The 20958-nt window shown below is 36.6% G+C and overlaps 1 protein-coding gene across 1 annotated transcript; it reads right to left on the bottom strand.

The window, feature by feature from the left end:
* Window positions 1-1374: 1374 nt before the first annotated feature.
* DTWD1 (DTW domain containing 1) lies at window positions 1375-20170 on the bottom strand. Its single transcript, XM_036273270.1, has 5 exons — window positions 20083-20170; window positions 15679-15998; window positions 11218-11361; window positions 8232-8481; window positions 1375-1629 (listed from the first exon to the last, which is right to left on the bottom strand). The coding sequence occupies exons 2-5, from the start codon at window positions 15940-15942 to the stop codon at window positions 1382-1384; spliced, it is 906 nt and encodes a 301-aa protein (XP_036129163.1). The 5' UTR covers window positions 15943-15998; window positions 20083-20170; the 3' UTR covers window positions 1375-1381.
* Window positions 20171-20958: the final 788 nt, after the last annotated feature.

The following is a 20958-nucleotide window of genomic DNA, read 5'->3' as shown; positions in this document are numbered from 1 at the left end:
GAGAATGGAAGAGTGGAGGGTGGATCCAGAGGGGCAAACAAGCTATGCAGCACAGAGCTCCATTCACAAGCAGCTAGATTAGGTGATGGAACGATGGCCTCAGGACTGTCTTTTGATCTCTCCCCTCTGCTTTCCTTTGTTGGCTTCCTCCTAAGGCAGGCTCTTGCCAACTGGAATACACATGCCAGCAGGAGCTCTAAGGTTATTTCATTTAGTTTACCCATCCAAATAAAATAATAAATATATATATACAAAAATACACACAGCTCTTACTGTATGCTAGGTGCAGTTGAGAGCCATTTTAGATACATTAAGTCAGTTAATCTTCATAATTATCCTTTAAGGTAGCTTACTGTATTACCCTATCTTTAGAGATAAAGTAACTGACAGGACTGGTAAGTGCAAAGGAAAAGCTGAGATCTAGATTTAGATAGTCTAGTTCTAGGGTCTGTGATTTTAACCACTGCACCACAGTGCTTCTTGAAAAACAAGCCCTATCTGATGCAGTATCCATACCACTTATCAGAAAGGATGTTGAGTCATGTGCTCGTCACTGAATCGATCACTGGGCACTCTGCTGGCTCAACTGAACCATGTGTCCATTCCAATGACAGGCCCTATGACTGCTAGCTATTTCTTCCTAAAGATGCCAACCCTGGCCAGTGTGGCTCAGTTGGTTAGAGCATCATACTGTAAACCGAAAGGTTGTGGGTTCGATTCCTGGTCAGGGTACATACCTAAATTGAAGGTTCAATCCCCAGTCGGGGTGCATACAGGAAGCAATGGGTCGATGTTTCTCTCTCACATCAATGTTTCTCTCTAAAAAAAAAAAAAAAAAAAATCAGTAAACATATCCTCAGATGAGGATTAAAAAAAGAATTATCAGGTTTATAAAAGGATGCCAGTACAAAGCAACAAACTGTACGTAGTGTGGACTTAAAAAAATAGACCTAGGTACTAGAGCTACAATTCTGCTCATGTTTGCCATTAACCTCCAGCAAATTACCTGTCATTGTCAGCAAGGAGATTCTGATCCCATCTACCTCCAAACATGGTAGTGAGTATAGGTGGAAAGACATGAAGATCTCTAAACAAATATCTAAATATATCTCATTGCACAGATATAAATATGACACATTATTATATTAAAATACAGTAGTAAAATGGAGATCCAAACTTGAGCTAATTTTTCAATCAACACTCTGAAAATTCCTACAAATAACTTCCTTTTTAAAAAATATGAGGTGAAATAAATGAAGGCTTATTTTTTAAAGTGGTGTTGCAGACATTACACATGAATTATTTCCTAAGAATAAACAAAGCACAATTACAAGTTTATTGATTTTAGCAAAATAAAATGACATAAATGGCTTCTTAAAAACTAATGAGCAATTTTTCTTGTTTCCTTGTCTCCAGAGCGTTTGGCATTCTTCACCAACTGGTACATAAAAGAGTAGAAAAATAAAAGATTGTCATATTGTCCTTTGTATTTCTCTTGTAATACATCAGTATGGTAGTCTACCAGAAAGTAGTAGATGGCTTCGATTGTGGAAAGGAAGGTATCTGGCTTTCCTTTTTGATGGCGCCAAAAGCAAGTTTTTCTTGCTTTCAACTCAACTTGTAACAACCCTGCCAAAAACAAAAAAAAAGTATAAATATATATATACATATTTTTTTTATTCTCAACCAAAGATGTTTATTGATTTTAGAGAGACAGGACGGGGGGGAGGGAGGGAGGAATACTGATGTGAGAGAAACATCGATCGGTTGCCTCCATATGCACCTCAACCATAGATCAAACCCACAACCTAGCACCCTGACTGGGAAGGAAACTGAAAACCTTTTTGGTGTATGGAACAACTTTCCAACCAACTGAGTCACCTGGCCAGGGCTAAATATTTTTTAACCACAGGGTGTGATACAATAATGATGATTTCCTTAATTAGGGATTGTTTTTAAAGAGCACAGATAAATTCTCTTGATCCCAATTTAAAATAATATATTTCCTTAAATGCATTAAGGTATATAAGAAGAAATATAAAACACAGAATGAAATCTTACACATGACAGTTACCTATAAGTCTTGGACCTTGTAGCAATAAGTGAAAGTAGTTAACATTTAAGAGATTCATCTCTTTCTAATACCTACCAATGTCTTTTATTTAAACCTGTGATAAACTTTTATTTAAACATGGATAAACTTTAGAAACAATAAGAGTCCCAAGAAAATAACATACAGGTCAAAATAAAGCAAAATTAAATAACATCAAGTTTATGAAAATAGGTGTACATAATAAAACTTCAATCTAAACAAGCAAAAGAATGATAAACATAATTCAGGAGAAGAATAAACTGTGTGGGGAAAAGGGGAATGGCAGAGGGGAGGAGAACACAGATGCAATTTATTGATGCAGTTCTGATGTCTGGGTTCTTAACTTATCATTACATCATTATGTGCTATGATTCAGTGTTGTATGTATGGTCTCGTCTATGTATCACAATTTAATTTTAAAAGTAACATTAAAAAAAACAACTTTGCCAATTTAGTGGCAGAATTGGGGCTAGAAGTCGGATTCTAGCCCTTTTTTAAAAAAATTAACTTATTTTTGTTACAGATGTTTCTCCCTTTTCCCCCCTTGACACCCTTTTCTTTCCCGCCCCTCTCCCCCACAGCATTGTTGTCTATGTCCATTGGTTATGCTTATATACGTAAGTTCTTTGGTTTATCTCACCCCCGCCCCTCTTTTAGTTTTCATTAGATTTAAAACACAAGTATAATCATGTCAATGTCGGGCTTTACTTTTTTTTTTTAACCTCACCCGAGGATATTTTTTCCATTTTTTTGTTCAGATAGAGTGGGAGGGAGAGAGAGGAAAAGAGAGAGAAACATCGATGTGAAAGGGACACATCGAGTGGCTGCCACCCGCACAACCCAACCAGGGCCTGGGACAAACTGCAACCAAGGTATGTGCCATTAGCAGGAACCGAACCTGGGTCTCTCTGGACCACAGGCCGACGCTCTAACCACTGAGCCAAATTGTCCAGGGCAGGCTTTAAATTCTTTAACGATGCCACAGCACACATGGATAAAAGATCAGATTCCCAGGTATGACATTCAAGAGCATTCATAATTTGAATTTCTTTCGTTTGTTTCCCTACCATACCCATATATGTATGCATTCAACACCATACTCAACTTTTTCAATCTTCTGGAGTTAAAATATTTTTATTTCCTTTGTCTCAAATGCCCTCCTCCCCCACCCTTATCTATCAATATTTCAACAGAGACAGTGAATCCTTCCAGGGACTCCAGGGGCAGAAATGGGTTTAATGCTATCACAAAACTGATTAGACTTTCTTATCTGCTTACTTGTCTGCCTCTCATAATAGATTATATGACAATGTCCACTGTCTTCTCAATATTCACTTTCTTCTCTCTTATTCACAAATCTCAATCCTGTTCAGTGTGTGTCTAGCTAAAAAACAATTTTCCAACTTTCTTTACAGCCAGGGTGGTCATGTGAACCAGTTCTGGCCAAAGAAAGGAAAAATAAAATCTCTCAGGTGGAATTTCCAGGAAAGCTGTGTATGTTTTTCTTTTTTAAATAAACAAGTCAGACTCATACATGACTTTATACAATATTGTCACAGACATATTGCCCTTTGTCTCTCCTGCAATATATATGCAATGCATCAGGGACTAGCAGCCATCTCACAAGCATGAGGATGAAAGTGATGGAGGAGAATAAGGGTCTGAGTCCTCAGGGGCATTGTGAAGTCCCTGTACCAGCCCTGCATTACCCAGTCTAGGCTTTATATGTAAAAAGTAAACCCACTACTTGTTTTAAGATTCTAGCTGGGCTTCTGTTTCATGCAGTTGAACACTACCCTAACTAATAGCTACTGTGGTCAACCACAGGTAGAGATATTGCTTTATCCTCCTTTATAGCTCTCAAATCTAAACCACTTCCTGTCCAGAAGCAGGTGTTCAACAAATATTACTAATTGAATGAATAAATCACAAAAGCCAACTCCCTTTAAAGTATTCTAAGTATTTTGAAAATATTTCAACTTGAATAATTTTGATTCAAAGATATACAGAAGTTAAAACAACCAAAATCAAACCCTTTAAACTATTTGTATTGAAGTCATTATAACCAAGAAGTAAAAGTAGACATTTCAAAATGTTCTAAGTGCTCTGGCCAGTGTTGCTCAGTGGTTAGAGTGTTGGCCCAGGCACTAGAAAGTTGCAGGTTCGATTCCGGTCAAGGACACGTACCTGGGTTTCAGGTTTGATCCCTGGTCCAAGTTGGGGTGTGTATGGGAGGCAAGCAACCAGTCGATGTGTCTCTCTTACATCAATGTTTCCCTCACTCTCTCTCTCTCTGTCTCCCCCACCCTACTCCCTTCCACTCTCTCTAAAAATTAATGGAAAAAATATCCTCCAGTGACGATTAACAACAACAACAAATGTTCTAAGTAATTAGTACATTTAAAATCTATGTGCCCTGGCCGGTTTGGCTCAGTGGTTAGAGCGTCGGCCTGCGGTCCTGAGAGACCCGAGTTTGGTTCCCGCTAAGGGCACGTACCTCGGTTGCAGTTTGTTCCCGGCCCTGGTCGGTCATGCGGGTGGCAGCCACTCGATGTGTTCCTTTCACATCGATGTCTCTCTCTCTCTCTCTGTTTCTCTCTCTCCCTCCCACTCTACCTGAACAAAAAAATGGGAAAATGTCCTCGGGTGAGGATAAAAAAAAAAAAAAAAAAAATCTACATTAAAAATCTATGTTAAAATCTTAACATAGATGGGGGAGTGGGGAACACTTTGTAAAGTATATGATTGACTAACCACTACGCTGTACAGCTGAAGCTAATACAAAAAAATGAATGTAAACTGTAATTGAAAAATAAAAAGAAAAAATCTTAACATTGGATTTTGACAACATCAATGTAATTTCTAAAAAGAAAGAAACTAAGAGCAACTACTGTAATAATGCTAGTTTCTATAATATATCTAATATGTTCTAAAATGTTAAATATAGCCCTGGCCAGTTTGGCTCAGCGGTTAGAGCATTAACCTGCAGTCTGGAGAGACCCGGGTTCGGTTCCTGCTAAGGGCATGTACCTCGGTTGCAGTTTGTCCCTGGCCCTCATTGGGTCGTGTGGGTGGCAACCACTCGATGTGTCCCTTTCACGTCGATGTTTTTCTCTCTCTCTCCCTCCCTCCCTCTTCAATATCTGAACAAAATATTGAAGAATGTCCTTGGGTGAGGATAAAAAAAAAAAATGTTAAATATAAAAACCAAGATTTAGTGACTAACACTACTAATCTTTCTTGTTTTAAAGATTTCCTTGGAAGTATAGTTATATAGAACTTTTTAAACCACACTGAAATACACAGACATGGGATTAAATAGAAAATTAATATTTATTTTTAAAATTTCAACATACATTTAAACAATTTTCTTGCTAGTACTTCTGGAGATCAATAGCTTTAAGATAAAATCACAAACATTTTTAGCAGTCAATTTTTAACAGGTAATTATAAATGGCTTTTCTCTGCAAAATTATTGCCTAATTTTCTTCAACTGAAAAATGAGAATGAAAATCATGCTGCTGTGAGGAATGAATGAGGTAGTATACGATGAGCCCTCAAAGACACACTAAGTATATATTTGTTTAGGAAATGCTTATAATGTAAACAAATCTGTCAAAATGAAGGGATAGAGTGGGCTAATTTTTAAAACAAATTACAATATAATTCCCATTTTAATAATATGGACACCCTCCCAACAAAAAGAAAACCATCCTTCCCCACTGCCCCCCCCCCCAAACTTTCCTGTGGTGAATCTTCAAGAATGTTATATCACTCTTCACTTGTAGGTTTATGATTGTGTTAGACATTCAACCTTTAAATGTTTTATTTTGACAGTAGTAAAACATCAGAGCTACTTCTCTGTAAAGTCTGGCAAAATGGTATGTTTTTACATTGTTAATAAGATTCTTAACCTCAGCATTCACAGTAAGATAACAGAAACATAATTTTTAATACATTATATTCTGTGACTTCAGCTTGGTACTAAGTCACAGAAGTCAGATTCTAAAAAGTGTCATAAGCTTTCTTTTCTAAATAATGTACCCTTTAAACAATAGCCTGGCAGCAGCTCTTCCCGGTTGAAACTGTCTTGGCAACTGCCTAGTAGCAAGTAGGTAGTTCTCTTGCCTTATGATCATGTACAGTACACGAATAAAGCCATCAAAAAGCTGGAAATAAAACTAAAGCTTTTAGATAAACTGAGAAAACCTGAAGAACTGACTATGGTGCAAGGGAACATGAGAGTTAATGTGAGCTCCTTTTCTTCATATTACTAGTTATAGTACTTGGGAAAGTAAAGCAACTCTTTTAAGCCATTATTATTAGGAACTAAGCTTTTCACTGTAAGAGGAAAGGATACGTAGACATAAAGCAAAAGAAAAAATCCCTGTAATGTTAAAGCTGCATTGGAACCATTCATGTGATTTCTCTCTCTCTGTCTACACACACACACACGCACGCACTTCTTCTTCTTGGCTCTGTCCATTGAAGCAACGACATCCAAATAGTTATACATTTACCAGCTCTTGGTTTCTAATATCATTCCCCATTAAAAAGAACCACAACTCCTTTAACTGACTGGTCCTTGGTCTGGGGCAGAAGAAAAGAATACGTAAACTTCGAATGATTGACGCTAGGTCTGAGGAAGGAACAAGTGCTGTACCAGAAAGACTAATGAGGTCATGCCACAAAGGACCTGAAGGGCTCCCACTGGCAAAATTTGAGACAATTTGGGAATCAAAAATATATATATAATCATGATAGATTATAATATATTGAATTAAAAAGACATCTATCAGACCACAGTGATCTCATAAACGGTAGGGGTAGGGGGAGAGGACAAAGGAAGAGGGGAAAAAGGAAAGGCATTTCTTTACATAAGAATGCCAGCTAACATATGTTAAAGAAATAATAAAATTTCATAATTTTGCATTCTCAATATAGTTACTGATTTAGAAGAGTCATCAAGGAATGCTAAAATGTCTGTGTGAAAGCAGTTGGTAAATAGACAGTCCATAGCCTCAAAGCGTCTCCCCACAGATTACTATTAATTTCTAAGAAGATAAAACTTTAACTAAGTATTCAAAATTAATCACCTTTTTTTTATCCTCACCTGAGGACATTTTTGCATTTATCTTCAGACACAGCGGGAGGAGGAGAGGGAGGAAAAGAGAGAGAGAGGAACTTCAACATAAGGGAGACACTCTAGGCTGCCACCCACACAACCCCAACTGGGGCCGGGGACAAACCCCAACCAAGGTACGTGCCCTTAGTGGGAACTGAATCCAGGACTCTCTGGTCCACAGGCCGACACTCTAACCACGGAGCCAAACCAGCCAGGGTGAAAATTAATCACCTTTAACCAAGTATTGACAATTATCACTAATAATGGAACTTACATTATATACCTCCTATTTTGATGCAATAAATAATTTCACCGATGAATAAAGTAATCACATAATTTATGAGCTAAACAGCTTCATTTCTGAGAATAAAAAGGAGTGCTATTAATAATTATACCAAAACAAGATATAAACTGGTATTGTCATGGACAACCCTGGATTTATCCTTATCTGTAAGGATTCTTGCAAAAATATTTAAACTGAATCTAATCATGATTAAACATTCAGACAACTGACCTGTCTGCTTCACACAAAGTATAAGTCATGAAAAGCAAAATCAGGGAACTGTTCTACATTAAAAGAGACTGGAAAGACATGGCCAAATAGAATGTGAGTTTACACACTACATCAGAGGGTAAAAAAGCTACAGAAGATATTTTTGGGTCAATTAGGGAAAAGTGAATTTGGACTATGTATTAGACATTACAGAACTTCTGTTAATTTTCTTAAAATGATAATGGTATTACGATCATGCAATTATTTTCTTACAAGATATATACAGGTATTTAAGGGTGAAGTGTTGTAAAGTCTACATCTTCCTTTCAAAAGGTTCAAACAAAAAATATATATATACATCTAAGTATACATACTCACATATAATAGAGAAAGAGAAATAAAGCAAAAGTGGTAAGATGTATGAGTAGTTAATGTAATTCTTCAAATGTACCTGGAGGTTTGAAGTTTTATGAAAGGAAAGTTGGGAGAAGGAGCAATATACAAATAATTTTTTTTCTTACCTTGAAGTCTCTCATCAGTAAATATTTTGTTTGTTTGGTTCCAGGTGCTATCTATAAATATAATTCTTTTCAGAGTTGCCTCTTTGCACTTGCTGTCACTCAAATCTTGTTCCTCAGTTTTCTTGCGTTTAACAGATGGCTTGTCAGGGTCATCACTTTTGTCTCTAATGTTATTTTGAATCCTTTTTTGCAGATGAAGAGAAATATCTTTTATTGAGACAGACTTAGGTCCAGGAAAAACTAGCGCAACCTACAGCAAAGAAACTTAAGTTATACAATGTGCAATTATGATCTTCAAAATGAATATGTTCTGACCAGCTTAAAACTTTAAGAGAAAAAATATATTGACTACCAAAGAAACAAGCATTAGATTCTACTACATCCGCTTCTTTAACATGTATGATAAAGTTTTGGGCTCTTCCCAAGTAATTTATAATCATAATATACTACCTAAAAGTTTTATTTCAAAATAAGTTATTCACCTGTGGATAGAAGCCAAGTTAACTGTACATTGAAAAGGAAAACAAAACTTTATAATATTTCATAAGATCAGAGGCAAAGTGTGTGATGTTTTGTAAAAGAACCATTAAAAAGTGCTCAGTAATGAAATATCATTTTCACCTTTGTTTATTACATAATAAACAAAGACAAAACAAATGATACACAGCCATTGCTGGTAAGGAAATTGTGCAATGGGCCTTTATAGCCATTAATCATGGCAGGTTTAAATAGTACAACTCTTAGTGAAAACATTTTGGCAACTTAAATCAAGACTCTTGAAGTGTTCATGCCCTTTGGTCAAATAATTTCCCTTAAGGGCATTTACTTTAATAAAAAAAAATCCTAAATACCCGTATACTCACCACACCCATAATATTTGTCAAAGTATATCTATTACAGTGAAAAAATTAAGACTGAAAAATCTAACTTTCAAGGAATAATTCTGTAAATTATGGTACTTTCTTTCTTTCAGCATTTTACTGACATATTACATACTACTAGAGCCTCCAATGTCTGAATGGCTCCTGTCATGAAGCAGGCGCCCAGTAAATATTTGTGAAATGAATAAACGTTGGTAGAATAATGAGTATTTTATTCCACATACTTTTCTGTATTTTTCAAATTTTCTTTAATGAGCATCATTTTTAATATGAAAAATAAGTATTATAAAAATAAACAAAAAATCTTGAATTTATAAACTTCAAAGTTATACAAATTACTTAGATATTCACAATGCATTGCCAACATTCTCCCTGCATTCAAATTACCCAAGTCTAGGGTTTCTAAATTGTGTTGGATTATGAGCATATCACCACTCTTTATTGAACCTAGCACTGTGTTCTATTTAATTAATATAAATGATACCTAGCTGACCTTAAAAGGAAATGAAAATATATTCCTAGATCCAAAACTCAAGATATTATTTACAAACACAACTTTCTATATAAACTCAATAAAAAGCACACTGATAGAAAAGGAAAAATGAAGTTCTTTCTAGAACAAATAAGTATATAGTAGAACCTTGGTTCTTGAACTTAATTTGTTCCAGAAGGCTGTTTGAAAAGGGATTTGTTTAGAAAACTGAATCATTTTTTCCCATTAAAAATATTATAAATTGAATTAATCCATTTCAGACCCCCAAATGATTCCATTTTAACCTTTCTTATGTACAGTACATGTCCAAGCTCTATACTTCTCACAACTTTCCTTTTTACTTTGCTGCTATAACTAACCTTCTTAGGACCCATGGTGACTTACTGCATGTATCTAATAATCAGCAGTAACAAAAACCAACCCAAAAAACCTATGCAAATATTCACAGTACAATTTCCTGAGATGATAACAACTTGAGGTTTAGTGGTAAACTGACTCATACTGGCGTATTCTCTTTTTTGTCGCCTGAGGGACAAGCATGAAAGTGAGGCTGGATCAAAAATTAAAGGTTTTTGCGACAACCTAGACATTTTTCCCTGTGAACAACTTGGTCGAGAACCAAAATGTTCGAGACAGGAGATGTTTGAGATCTGAGGTTTGATTGTATTAATTTTTAATTTTGTTCCTGATTAATACCACCAATAAATGATCCCCAATACACCTAAAAAGGTTTACAAGTTTCTTTAAGAAGTACCAAATGCCTACCTCTTTTTGAAATCTATTGCAACATTACTTTTCAATAAGGCCAGTAATATCTCACCAACATGAAATTTCAACTATGTGACCACCAATTAAGAATCTAGAAATGGCCCTGACTGGTTTGGCTCAGCAGTTAGAGCATCAGCCCATCGACTGAGGGTCTCAAGTTCAATTCCGGTAGAGGGCATGTGCATCGGTTGCAGGTCCAATCCCCAGCCTGAGTCCAGGGTCGTGTGAGAGGCAACCAATTGGTGTGTCTCTCTCACATTAATGTTTCTCTCTCTCTCCCTTCCACTCTATCTAAATATCAATGGAAAAATATTCGCAGATGAAGATTAATAACAACAACAAAAAAATAATCTAGAAATGAGCAAGGCAGGTCTCTCCGCAGGCAAAAGAAATGTTAGGAAGGCCATATTCTAAAGTTCTTAATTTAGGAAGCATTCCTGAAAATCCTTTTAATTCAGTCTTTCTTTTCTTCTTTTGGAGAAATTCCAACGTTTGTCATCTTGTTTCTTAGTTCACATCAAATTAGACCATCTATGTATAGTGTAGGCAGGAAAATAAAGAGGGGAGAAAGTAAAAGCAGGCATAATAATATTGGCAAAGTGTAAAAACTTAAATAATGCAGAAAAATGATAAAAAGTAGAAAGACTCAAAATCCTAACAAATCTAGGATGGTCTGATTTTTTTCAGACACCAATAAAGTATATGTTGTTTAGTGCTATATAAGGATAACCCTAGGTCATTAAAAAATATATGAAATTGTGTTCAAGTAAGTTCAGAAAAGCACTGGAGTTTAAAATTCATTTTTATATTCAATGTGAAGAGTTGTTCAAAATAAGCTGCCTACTTCATGGTCCTTTTCTTCATATTCCGGAATACAAGGGTACGTGTAAATATTTACAAATTCAGGTGCTAAGAGTTTTGCGTGTATAGCAGTACTTTTGCCATCTGTTTCATTTGGATGTTTAATGATGTCAATCTTCAGTGGAAGCTAAAATTAAAAAAAAAAAAAAAAGACAAGTGAACAAATTTAAAAATTCTAATTTTTATGTTAATAAAAAATGGTCTTTAAAGCTTAAATAGCAAGCTTCACACTACATCCCTATAAATATACTTATGGTTTGAAAATCATATATCCCTACACTAGGATATTAAGAATGATGAGTCATAAAGCAAATCCACATCTCTTCCTAGATACTGTTAATCATATGATAGAACAACTATTTTAACTCATTTAACATAGAATCTGCTCTTAAAGTAAAACTCCAGCCCAGCCGGTGTGGCTCAGTGGTTGAGCATTGACCCCAAGCATTAAGAGGTTACCAGTTAGATTCCCAGTCAGGGCACATGCCCAGGTTGTGGGCCTGATTCCCAATGGGGGGCATGCAGGAGACAGCCGATCGATGTTTTCTCTCACTGATGTTTCTGTCCCTCTCCCTCTCCCTTCCTCTCTTTCTCTAATATCAATAAAGAAAAAAAAAAAGCAAAGCTCCAATGTCATTTTCATTTAAGTTAAAAAGCAATTGAGTCCAACTCACTGCATTTCAGTATCTGTGTCAAGAGTATTTTTTATAATTCCTATAAACTTCAGATCTCTTCATTTTATGTTACATAAAAGGAAATAAAAGTTTGGGCAAAGTTTCAGATCTAAAATTCAAGTTAAAATTTTGTTCCTTATACACCCTTGGAGGTCAAAGGTATTATCCTTAGTTGTGAACATCATCATTCTCAGAAGTGTCCTTTAACAGCACAAATGAAATAATTATCAGTTGAAGAAAACAGTAATAGAATAGGTCTAGAAGGTGCACTCTATGTGTAAAAAATAACTCTCTTCAAAATCATTTTGCTTATTTCCCTTGAAGTTTAATTTTTTACTATGGATTATGTCCTTTCTCTATGGAAAACTAGTATTATCTTGTATTTCTTGAGTGAGATTTTTCTATTATTTCCCTGACTTGTTTGGTTTAGTTTTCTGTAAAATGCCTGTGCAAGTCCTGCCTTCAGCCATTAGTGTGAAAATGAAAGCCGAGTCATATCTTCCCCACTATACATAAGAAACTCTCTGAGACGGACTCTTCATTGCAGGTTTCACAGGACTTATTTGTTATGACAGGCACTTTTCCAGCTCCTGTCCTACACCAAACAGGCAGAATTCTAGGTATTTACCCTGAGCACACAGCTATTGTACCCTGGAATACAAAACTATTTTTTTAAACAGCTTTATCAAAGGGAAGAAATTGATACAATTAACTGCACATATTTATAGTGTACAATCTAATGAGTTTTAACATATTACACCCTTGAACTCACTACCTCAATCAAGATGATGAACATACCCAACACCCCTCCTTCTCCTTGCCCCATCAACTACCACCCACAATCCTTAAGCAACCACTGATCTGCTATCACTATAGATTAGTTTGCACTTTCTTGATTTCTATATAAAAGAAATTGTACATTATGTATTCTTTTCATCTAACTTCCTTCACAAAATAATTATTCTGAGATTCATCCATGCTGCTGTGTGTATAATTCCAGAACTAGTTTTTTAAGGAGCAGTTGGTGCATGCTACTAAATGATCTCAAGTGTGTATATTTTATCTTTCGGGATGATTATATGAAAAGAAGACAGTATATACCCCAGAAGGGCCATAAATATGTTTCCCAAATAGTTTGCAATTTAGGGTTTCAGGCCCCATGTCTCCTACTGTCCCCACTTAGGCCTAGTGATTATTTATAAGTTAGGGCCAACTGTTTCAAATCATCAAAGCAACTTCTAGTTATAGAAAATTTACCATTTGTGTAGGCAGTTCACAAATGATTTTACATCAGTCTACTTCTGGCTGAACTCTACATCAGACTTTCCTCATGATGCTCAGTCTCAGTTGAACTATATTCCCTTTCCCCAGGGTCTGTCAGCACCTGTCAGCATTATCTTAGCCCAGGGAAGGTAGGACAGAGGAAAGAAGAAAAAGAAAGCAGATCATGACAAAGTATAGTACTAATAAAATCAATTTTCTTATATAGCTGATAAGCAGAGCTGAAAATTCCAAAGGTGACGACATTTCTGACCAGCTGGCTACCTTTGAAAAATACCATTTATATCAAGGACACAGGACTGAGTGTTATTAATGTATTTTACAAACCATGTATCTAACCTATTATCAACTAAAATATACAAGTATAAGATAATTATGCAAAATCTGTGCACAAGAAGTATTCCTGGGACCTAGTCCAGGTATCTTTAGTTCTCTGTAAGTTAAGCCTGAAATTTTTGATACTATGCAAAAGCACAGACACAGATCAAATCATGGAAATATACATTTCTGTTATACTTCACATATTTTAAAGGAAAATACTTCTTAAATAATGACAGGATAACACCAGTAGAGAAGACCAGATGCAGTTCAAGTACAGATGTTCCATTTTCAAACATGTAAAGAACTGTTTTCTAATACCTATGTCTCCTGTGAGAGATATACCACAAACTTTTCTGCCCAAATTTATCAAAATGCCATTAGCAGGAAGCCCTAACTAAGCCCTTCCCCACGTGATTATCAACTTTCCCAAAAAAAGGCTTTTAAATCCAAGACTCTTTTACCTTATTATTTTTCTTCTCTTAGAAAACATACCAAGGGCACCCTTTAATTCTGTCATGCATTTCTCATGACATTAAAAAAATCATATTCTGCATAAAAAGACATGAATTTATTAATTCATTCCCTAATCTTAAATTTAAAGCTTGGGAGGTACTTACTTATTATGCAATCATCTTCCCTTCCCAAACAGACTATCTAAAATGCTAAACAATTTGTAAAAATAAAAATAAAGTCAAAATTAGAAAGAAAAACTTAGAATTTTTTATTATTATTACATATTATTAACGTACCAAATTTTATAAATGGCCTTTAAAATATATACACTTTAGAAAACTCAACACAATTCAATTGGCCATTTAGAGTTGATCAAACAGTTGGCACAGTGTTTTAAGTCATTTTTATTAAATAGTGGACATCAGACCACTGATTTGGGAAATAATCCTCTATTATTAAATTTCTATGAAAATATTAGCTCTGTCAATATATCACTGACTTTTATTATTCTGATTTTCAATCCTTTTGACCACAAAAGACAGTATTTTCATGAAATACTGTCTTTATGTGGCCACGATATAAACAGATGACAGAATAATTCTGTATATATTTTTAAAATAATACTTTGAAATGTAACATTCTTATAAGACAATGGGAAACTTAAAAACAATTATTGATTTTTCTGAAGTAACTATAAGGCTGATTAGAGTCCATGCTTACTTATTCTTGGCCAGTAAACTTTCTAATACATTGTAAGTGTGATTTTAGATCACTGAGAAGACTGTGGACTTGCCAAGATGATATATAGGCTAAACTGAAATCCAAGTAACAAAATATGAGTATTAAAGTATTCTTACTTCAAATTTAATGAACCTTAAAATCACCACATTAAATGTTTTCAGGTATAGTTACAATTCATTTTCTTACTGGTCAGTTGTAATGAGCCCATGTATACAGCTTAGTCTCGCTACAATAGCCAGGAGTAAAATTTTACACATCATATGATTTACTCTTAAATGCCTGGTCACCGTTAGACATGTTAATATGTGATAAGTTCTTTGATTATGTAGACATGATGGTCTACAGACCTTTTACCTAATGAAAGTAGTCTTGGTAAGCAACAAAAAGTATAAGCTAAGCAATCTATTCAGATATTTAAATCACTACAATTTGTAACCTAGACCAATGAGTGGGTCTTAAGTCTTTTCAATTTTAGTTTCATTTGTTTTGGTCACTGACATGTGCTCCGTGTTCATGTATAGGATGGAGCTAAGCCCATTCTATAAAAGCCTAAACAAAAATGAACCCTACCTAGTTCCTTTGGAGTATGTTTTCTCAGAGCAGTCCAGAACCTGAGGTAGTTTTTGAAGCTCTTTCAGGCAGTCTATATAAACTTGTCTCTTATAGTATTCATGTTTATACCACATTTTCTCTGTTGTAAATGAATTATAATTGTTAATTAAAAAGTAAATGCTTTCATTAAAAACAATACCATTCAATTCAGACCCAAGCGTTTCTGCAATGTGCATCTCTTTTTCCAGAGACAAAAAAAACGAGCAGATTTATCAGTCTGTAGGATTCAATTTCTATTAACATAATTCATTTTCTTAATGATTTTTTTAATCAAGTTTATCAATTACATTAGAATAGGCAAATATGAGATGTCTTTTTAAAATCTATTTTCCTCCTTTCAAACAATTAAATTTGTTACCAACCTTCACGAGTGGCATCTGTTCCACAGGTACATTTTCAACTGGGCCATAACATGTATAGCAGTAGAACATTCTTGAACCACCACATTTAAGACATTTTGATCTTCCACTTTGCTGAGCTTTTTGAAGAACTTCTTGAGATGCTAAGCATAAGTTTTGAAGAGGATCTTCCACAGCTATGGAAGTAGTTTGTGATTGTTGTATTTCCACAAATCTTGAATTATTTTCTTCCCTTTCTTTGAGAAATACAGGTGGACTGAGAGACATTTTTCATTCAAACCAAAGTTTAACATCTGTTTCTAAAACACATTCTTATAGGTGCGCTGAAAAAGAAAATAGTGGGGGGGCAAAATAAAAACAAAACATTTTACTCACTGACTCCACAAAGGAAATTACTCAATTTAATTCACAACTGTGTGCTGTTTTCAGTATTTATTAACAGAAGTTAACAAGTTTTTTAAATCACTGAATTAGCATACTTTTTAAATTTAAATTTATTGGAAATACAAAATTAAAATGTATTAAACTCAAAACAATAAATTACCCTTTGGAGCACCCCCCAACACACACACACACACATAAAAATACAAAGGTGCTCTCTTAGAAAAATTATTTCAAATATAAAGTTTAGGTATCAACAATCCATTTTTCAGTGACTTTTTTTGTTCCAAAGACAGCAATTTTTTTATATTAGGATTCTCCTATTATAAAGTTTCATGTTAGTATCAGACAGGAATGTATTCAACCCTATAGGCTCTTTGAACTGATATTACATGACGTCTAATCTTAACCAGAACTCTAATGAAAATATAAGGTTCCAATGTAATCAGTAAAATTTAGTTGTTTATGTTCTAAAAGATATACTCCTCTCCAACTTAAACACACATAAAAAATATAACTAAACATCCTTTAAAATGTGAGATGCATCTACTACCAATTATTATCTATAACATATCCCAAAAGGAAAAATATATACCCTAAAAAATAAAGTGTGATCTTATAAATTTAAAGTTTTATAGAGCCCTGGCCGGTTTGGCTCAGCGGTTAGAGCGTTGGCCTGCAGTCCAGAGACCCGGGTTCGTTCCCGCTAAGGGCATGTACCTCGGTTGCAGTTTGTCCCCGGCCCTGGTTGGGTCATGCGGGTGGCAGCCTCTCGATGTGTCCCTTTCATGTTGATGTTTCTCTCTCTCTCTCTCTCTCTCTCTCTCTCTCCCCCCCTCTCACTCTATCTGAACAAAAAAAAACAAAAAAATGTCCTCGGGTGAGGATAAAAAATAAAATAAAGTTTTATAGAGTAACATTAATGTGCACTAATTCTAAGAGTTCCTACTCCTTTTTTTTTTTTTTTTAGATTTCTTATTAAATTTTAGAGAGAGAAGAAGAAAGAGGGCGAAACATCAATCATAGGCAGTCTCCTGCACATCCCCTGTGGGGGATCAAGCCTGAAACCCAGGTATGTGTCCTGACTGGGAATCAAACCACAACTTTCGGTGCTCAGGACAATGCCCAAGCAATTGAGCCACACCAGCCAGGCACCTACTGCCTTTTTTTAAAAAACACCATTCAGATTCTTAGTTCTGGGGATAAAATAGTAAAATGATTTATCTACTTAAATATTTCCTTCAAAGAACTGTTATTCAAATACTCTGTAAGAACAATATCTTTTAGGTAGAAGAGAGACTGGGGCCCTTTTGATTTGATATGTATTCCAAAGCTGTAAAAGTATTCTCCTAGTATAAAGACTTATGGCATTGTGGTGTTAAAACTATGAGACTCCGGGCACTCTGAGTACAAACACTGACAGGCAAAACATTGACTGCAACAGGAAACTTTCTGTGGTCTCTCAAATAGAAAATGAACAAAAAGTCCAGGAACATAATATACAAGATAAGTTACTAAGAAGTTAGTGATACTAATCTGATTACTCATCAGTGTTTTTTTATAGATTGTACATCCCAGTGAGCTTGAGACCCAAAAGAGAAATGAAAAGAAAAACAATGATATGGTCCTTAAAGAAAAAGTAAAATGTACTTATCAAATCAAAATACTGTATAATAAATTTTTTTGATGTGTACTGATTAGGTACGGATTTACATTTTGGGTTTTTCAGAGAAAGTGATATTTCAGAATGATAGTCTAATCACTTTTTCCTGCCTCACAAATGGAAAACATTATCTACTTTTGACCCCCACACCAAATCACCTACCTAAACATGGCTTTTATCTTTGTGAATATGGCCTCAGTGACTAGAACTGTGCGGGATATTAAGCTGCCTTCTTGAGTCTTAGAACCTTTCAGAAGCACATGAGAGTATTGGACCTTATTTGTAGAAAATGCATTATACAGACACAGTATTTTGCTCACAATTTCAGTGGTGTGCAGATCAGTAGAGTTCATCTACTGACTCATGTAAAGAAATCCAGACTAAGATAAAAAAAACAACTCATTTATTCTAAGGACAGGGGGCAGCCTTAAAAATCTAAGTTTGGGTTTGTCCTGGTTTTGCCTAAGGTACATACAGAGAAACATTTTTAGGATGTAACAGTCTGGAATTACCTTGATCATGGGACTCGTCCTTAAAAAAAAAAAGTGTACTGGACTAATTCATTTCCCTGGATAGTCAATGGAAAACTACTGGTGCATTTTTCTAGGGCTCTCAAAACGCACTCCTCCTGAGATGCCTCAGAAATATCCCCTATAGTTGGGCTTCCATCCATATAACTAAATGGATATTAATGGAACCTGTATATAAATATCATTTCCCTACAAAAATCAGACACAAATACCTGAGAGATAGTGAAAGGGACATGTTTATGGCTTCCTTCCCTGCCTCACCTGCATACTCTCACCTATGGCTGATGTGACCACACAGAAGAGGGCAGCAGTAGTAAGTCATGGGCAGCTACCTCCAAAGGTCTCTCAAACCATATGGCCAGGGCATCTGTTCTGATCTAGTCAAAAGGCTGCCTCAAACGTGTACAAATAATGTGTTGCAAACATGATGATTAAAATCTTCAAAACATACTTGTTAACACCAAATATATGCAGGGAAATACAAGTGGAGTCATGGGAGTTAGAAAACATAAAAAGACTCTATTCCTAAGGAACTAACTGGTACATCCATCATTCTGCAACTTAGATGGAAAACAAATCCTTCTACCCCCCTTTTCCCCCAAAATGAATTACTCACCAAGTTGCATAAATCCTATCTTGCACGCAACCCTATACTTTTAGTCTCAAAGTAGTGACTCTAGATGTTCTATAGCAATGTCTCACATCTCTACTTTTGTGCACTTATTATTGATTCCACATAATTAACATGGAAAAATGTACCTTAACTTGGAGTTACCTTTGAGTGAAGCTATCCACCCTAGCAATCAACTCTGCAAGAGCAGAACTGTTTACTGATCTCATCTATCCCTGTGTCTAATGCAGCAGAAGGAAGTCAACAAATACTAAATCAAAACCATTCTGAAAAAAGAAAAAGCATAGATTGTGCATCTTGCTACGAAAATTCCTGACAAACTAATTTTATGGGACAATTGCAGCCTGGCATAAAAAGCAGCCCAGCAAACCTCTTTTTGCAAAACAATAAGACTCACCTCCCACTAGAACATTATATAAAACCCCCTCCCCCCATCCTCGATTGCAGTTTTTTATAAAACTCACTTCAGACATTTCTTTCCTGGAGTATTTTTAAGAACCTGGTCACATAAAATATACTGATCCCACATCGATTTTTAAAATTCCTAGGTCTCCCCTCTTTCATACAGGATCAAGGGCCCCTCCCAGCCCACTCACCATGTGGTGAGCAGACTGCACTGCCCTAGTTGTACCGGGTACTTGGGGTCTGACAGAAGTAATCCTTCCATGTCGTGGTTTTAGTAGCGATTTTATCACCGACTCCTTGGACTTGGCACCCTAAAGTGTTAATATATTTCCCTATTTGTCCTACACTTCCCCCCTTATAATTTAGACATAAGGAACATGCTCCTTGGCTTATTATGTAACCATTTTCTTAATATTTTAAACACTACAGTGCATGACATACTATGTGCTAAGCTTCTCCTTCCCTGATCACCAACCCCCGCAAACCACTCCAAACACTGAAAAAACAAGGAACAGGCAGGGTACCTAACTTTGCCAGGACAGACTTTCTTTGAGGCGGAAAGCACAGAAAATAACTGTTATGGGGGAAATTTTTTTTGAGGAAAAATCTGGAAGTCTTTTTCCCAAGGGGCCCGCAACAGCCAAAAAAATGCAAGCGCCGCGCGGGGACACCCGGAACGGCCTCTCTCAGGGCTCGGCCGAGGAGCGTCCGCTCCCCGCAGCCGCACGGCTCCCGCCGGGCCACCAGTCCCCGGCAGGCGCGGGGACAGGCCCGAGAGCGCGGAGTGGGACTCAGACCTGCACAGCCCGCGGTCCTCGCACAGCTCCACGCGTCTTCCGCTCCCCGGGAGCCCAAAGCGCGGGCCGGCGGTGCTGGTGCTGGAACGCGACGGAGCGCTTTCTGGGGGACACCGGAGGGAGGAGCCGGGCCGTTGCTAAGGCCGTTGCTAGGGCCCCGCGCGGCGCCGGCCCCGCGGCAAAGGTAACTGGCGGGGAGGGCAGCGGGGAGGCGTTAGACGGAAGTCCCGCCTCAGCCCGTCTAGTCCCCAGCGGTGTCGCCCTTCTGCTGAGAGCCGGCTCCAGGAGCTGGGCCGGGCAGGATCCGCGAGGCCGGCCCACAGCCCGCCGGCCTTGCTGTGAGTTCCCGTCGGAGACTGGCCGGGACCATAGAAGTGGGCCGCGTTCTCGAAATAGATGCTTAAGGTGTAGTTGCAGTGAGTCGCGGAACGGCTGGTCCCACAGAACGCGTTCCCAGTTTCCCAATCCCCAAAGTAGTTCATTCAGTCCTGAGAACCTGGTTCTGTTACCTGTTTACGGCTATGTCAAGATAACTTTGAATTTTGATGATTTGGTTTGCTTAAAAACTCTACACGCATGCGGAGTTGGGACTACTTTGTGCCTCTTTCCAATTTAAAATTAGGCATAATATGTGGATAGATCATTTTTTTCGCCCCAATCCAAAAACAATCCCAATCGAAGGAGTGTGTAACAACTGAGAGTTGGACATACAAGGGCCAGATATTGAGCAGTGTATTCACTGAGTACTATGAATTCAACAAGTGAGAGATAAAGGACAGAACCTTGACCCGGATAAAGTTAATCATGGGCAGTACAGAAACTAATATGACTAATACATTGTAGGAATTTCAAAACAGCTCAGAATGGACTGGCAAT

Source organism: Molossus molossus, unplaced genomic scaffold (assembly GCF_014108415.1).
Source record: "Molossus molossus isolate mMolMol1 unplaced genomic scaffold, mMolMol1.p scaffold_m16_p_1, whole genome shotgun sequence".
Classification (NCBI taxonomy): Eukaryota; Metazoa; Chordata; class Mammalia; order Chiroptera; family Molossidae; genus Molossus; species Molossus molossus.
The sequence above is the reverse complement of the archived record's forward strand: the minus strand, read 5'-3'. Positions and strand labels throughout refer to the sequence as shown.

Coding starts and splice junctions, on each gene's coding strand:
- DTWD1 (XM_036273270.1), bottom strand. CDS start 15,942: ATGTCTCTCAGTCCACCTGTATTTCTCAAAGAAAGGGAAGAAAATAAT. Junction 8,482..11,217: donor ATGAAGAAAAGGACCATGAA/GTAGGCAGCTTA, acceptor TCTTTGCTGTAG/GTTGCGCTAGTTTTTCCTGG. Junction 1,630..8,231: donor TACTGATGAGAGACTTCAAG/GTAAGAAAAAAA, acceptor TGTTTTTGGCAG/GGTTGTTACAAGTTGAGTTG.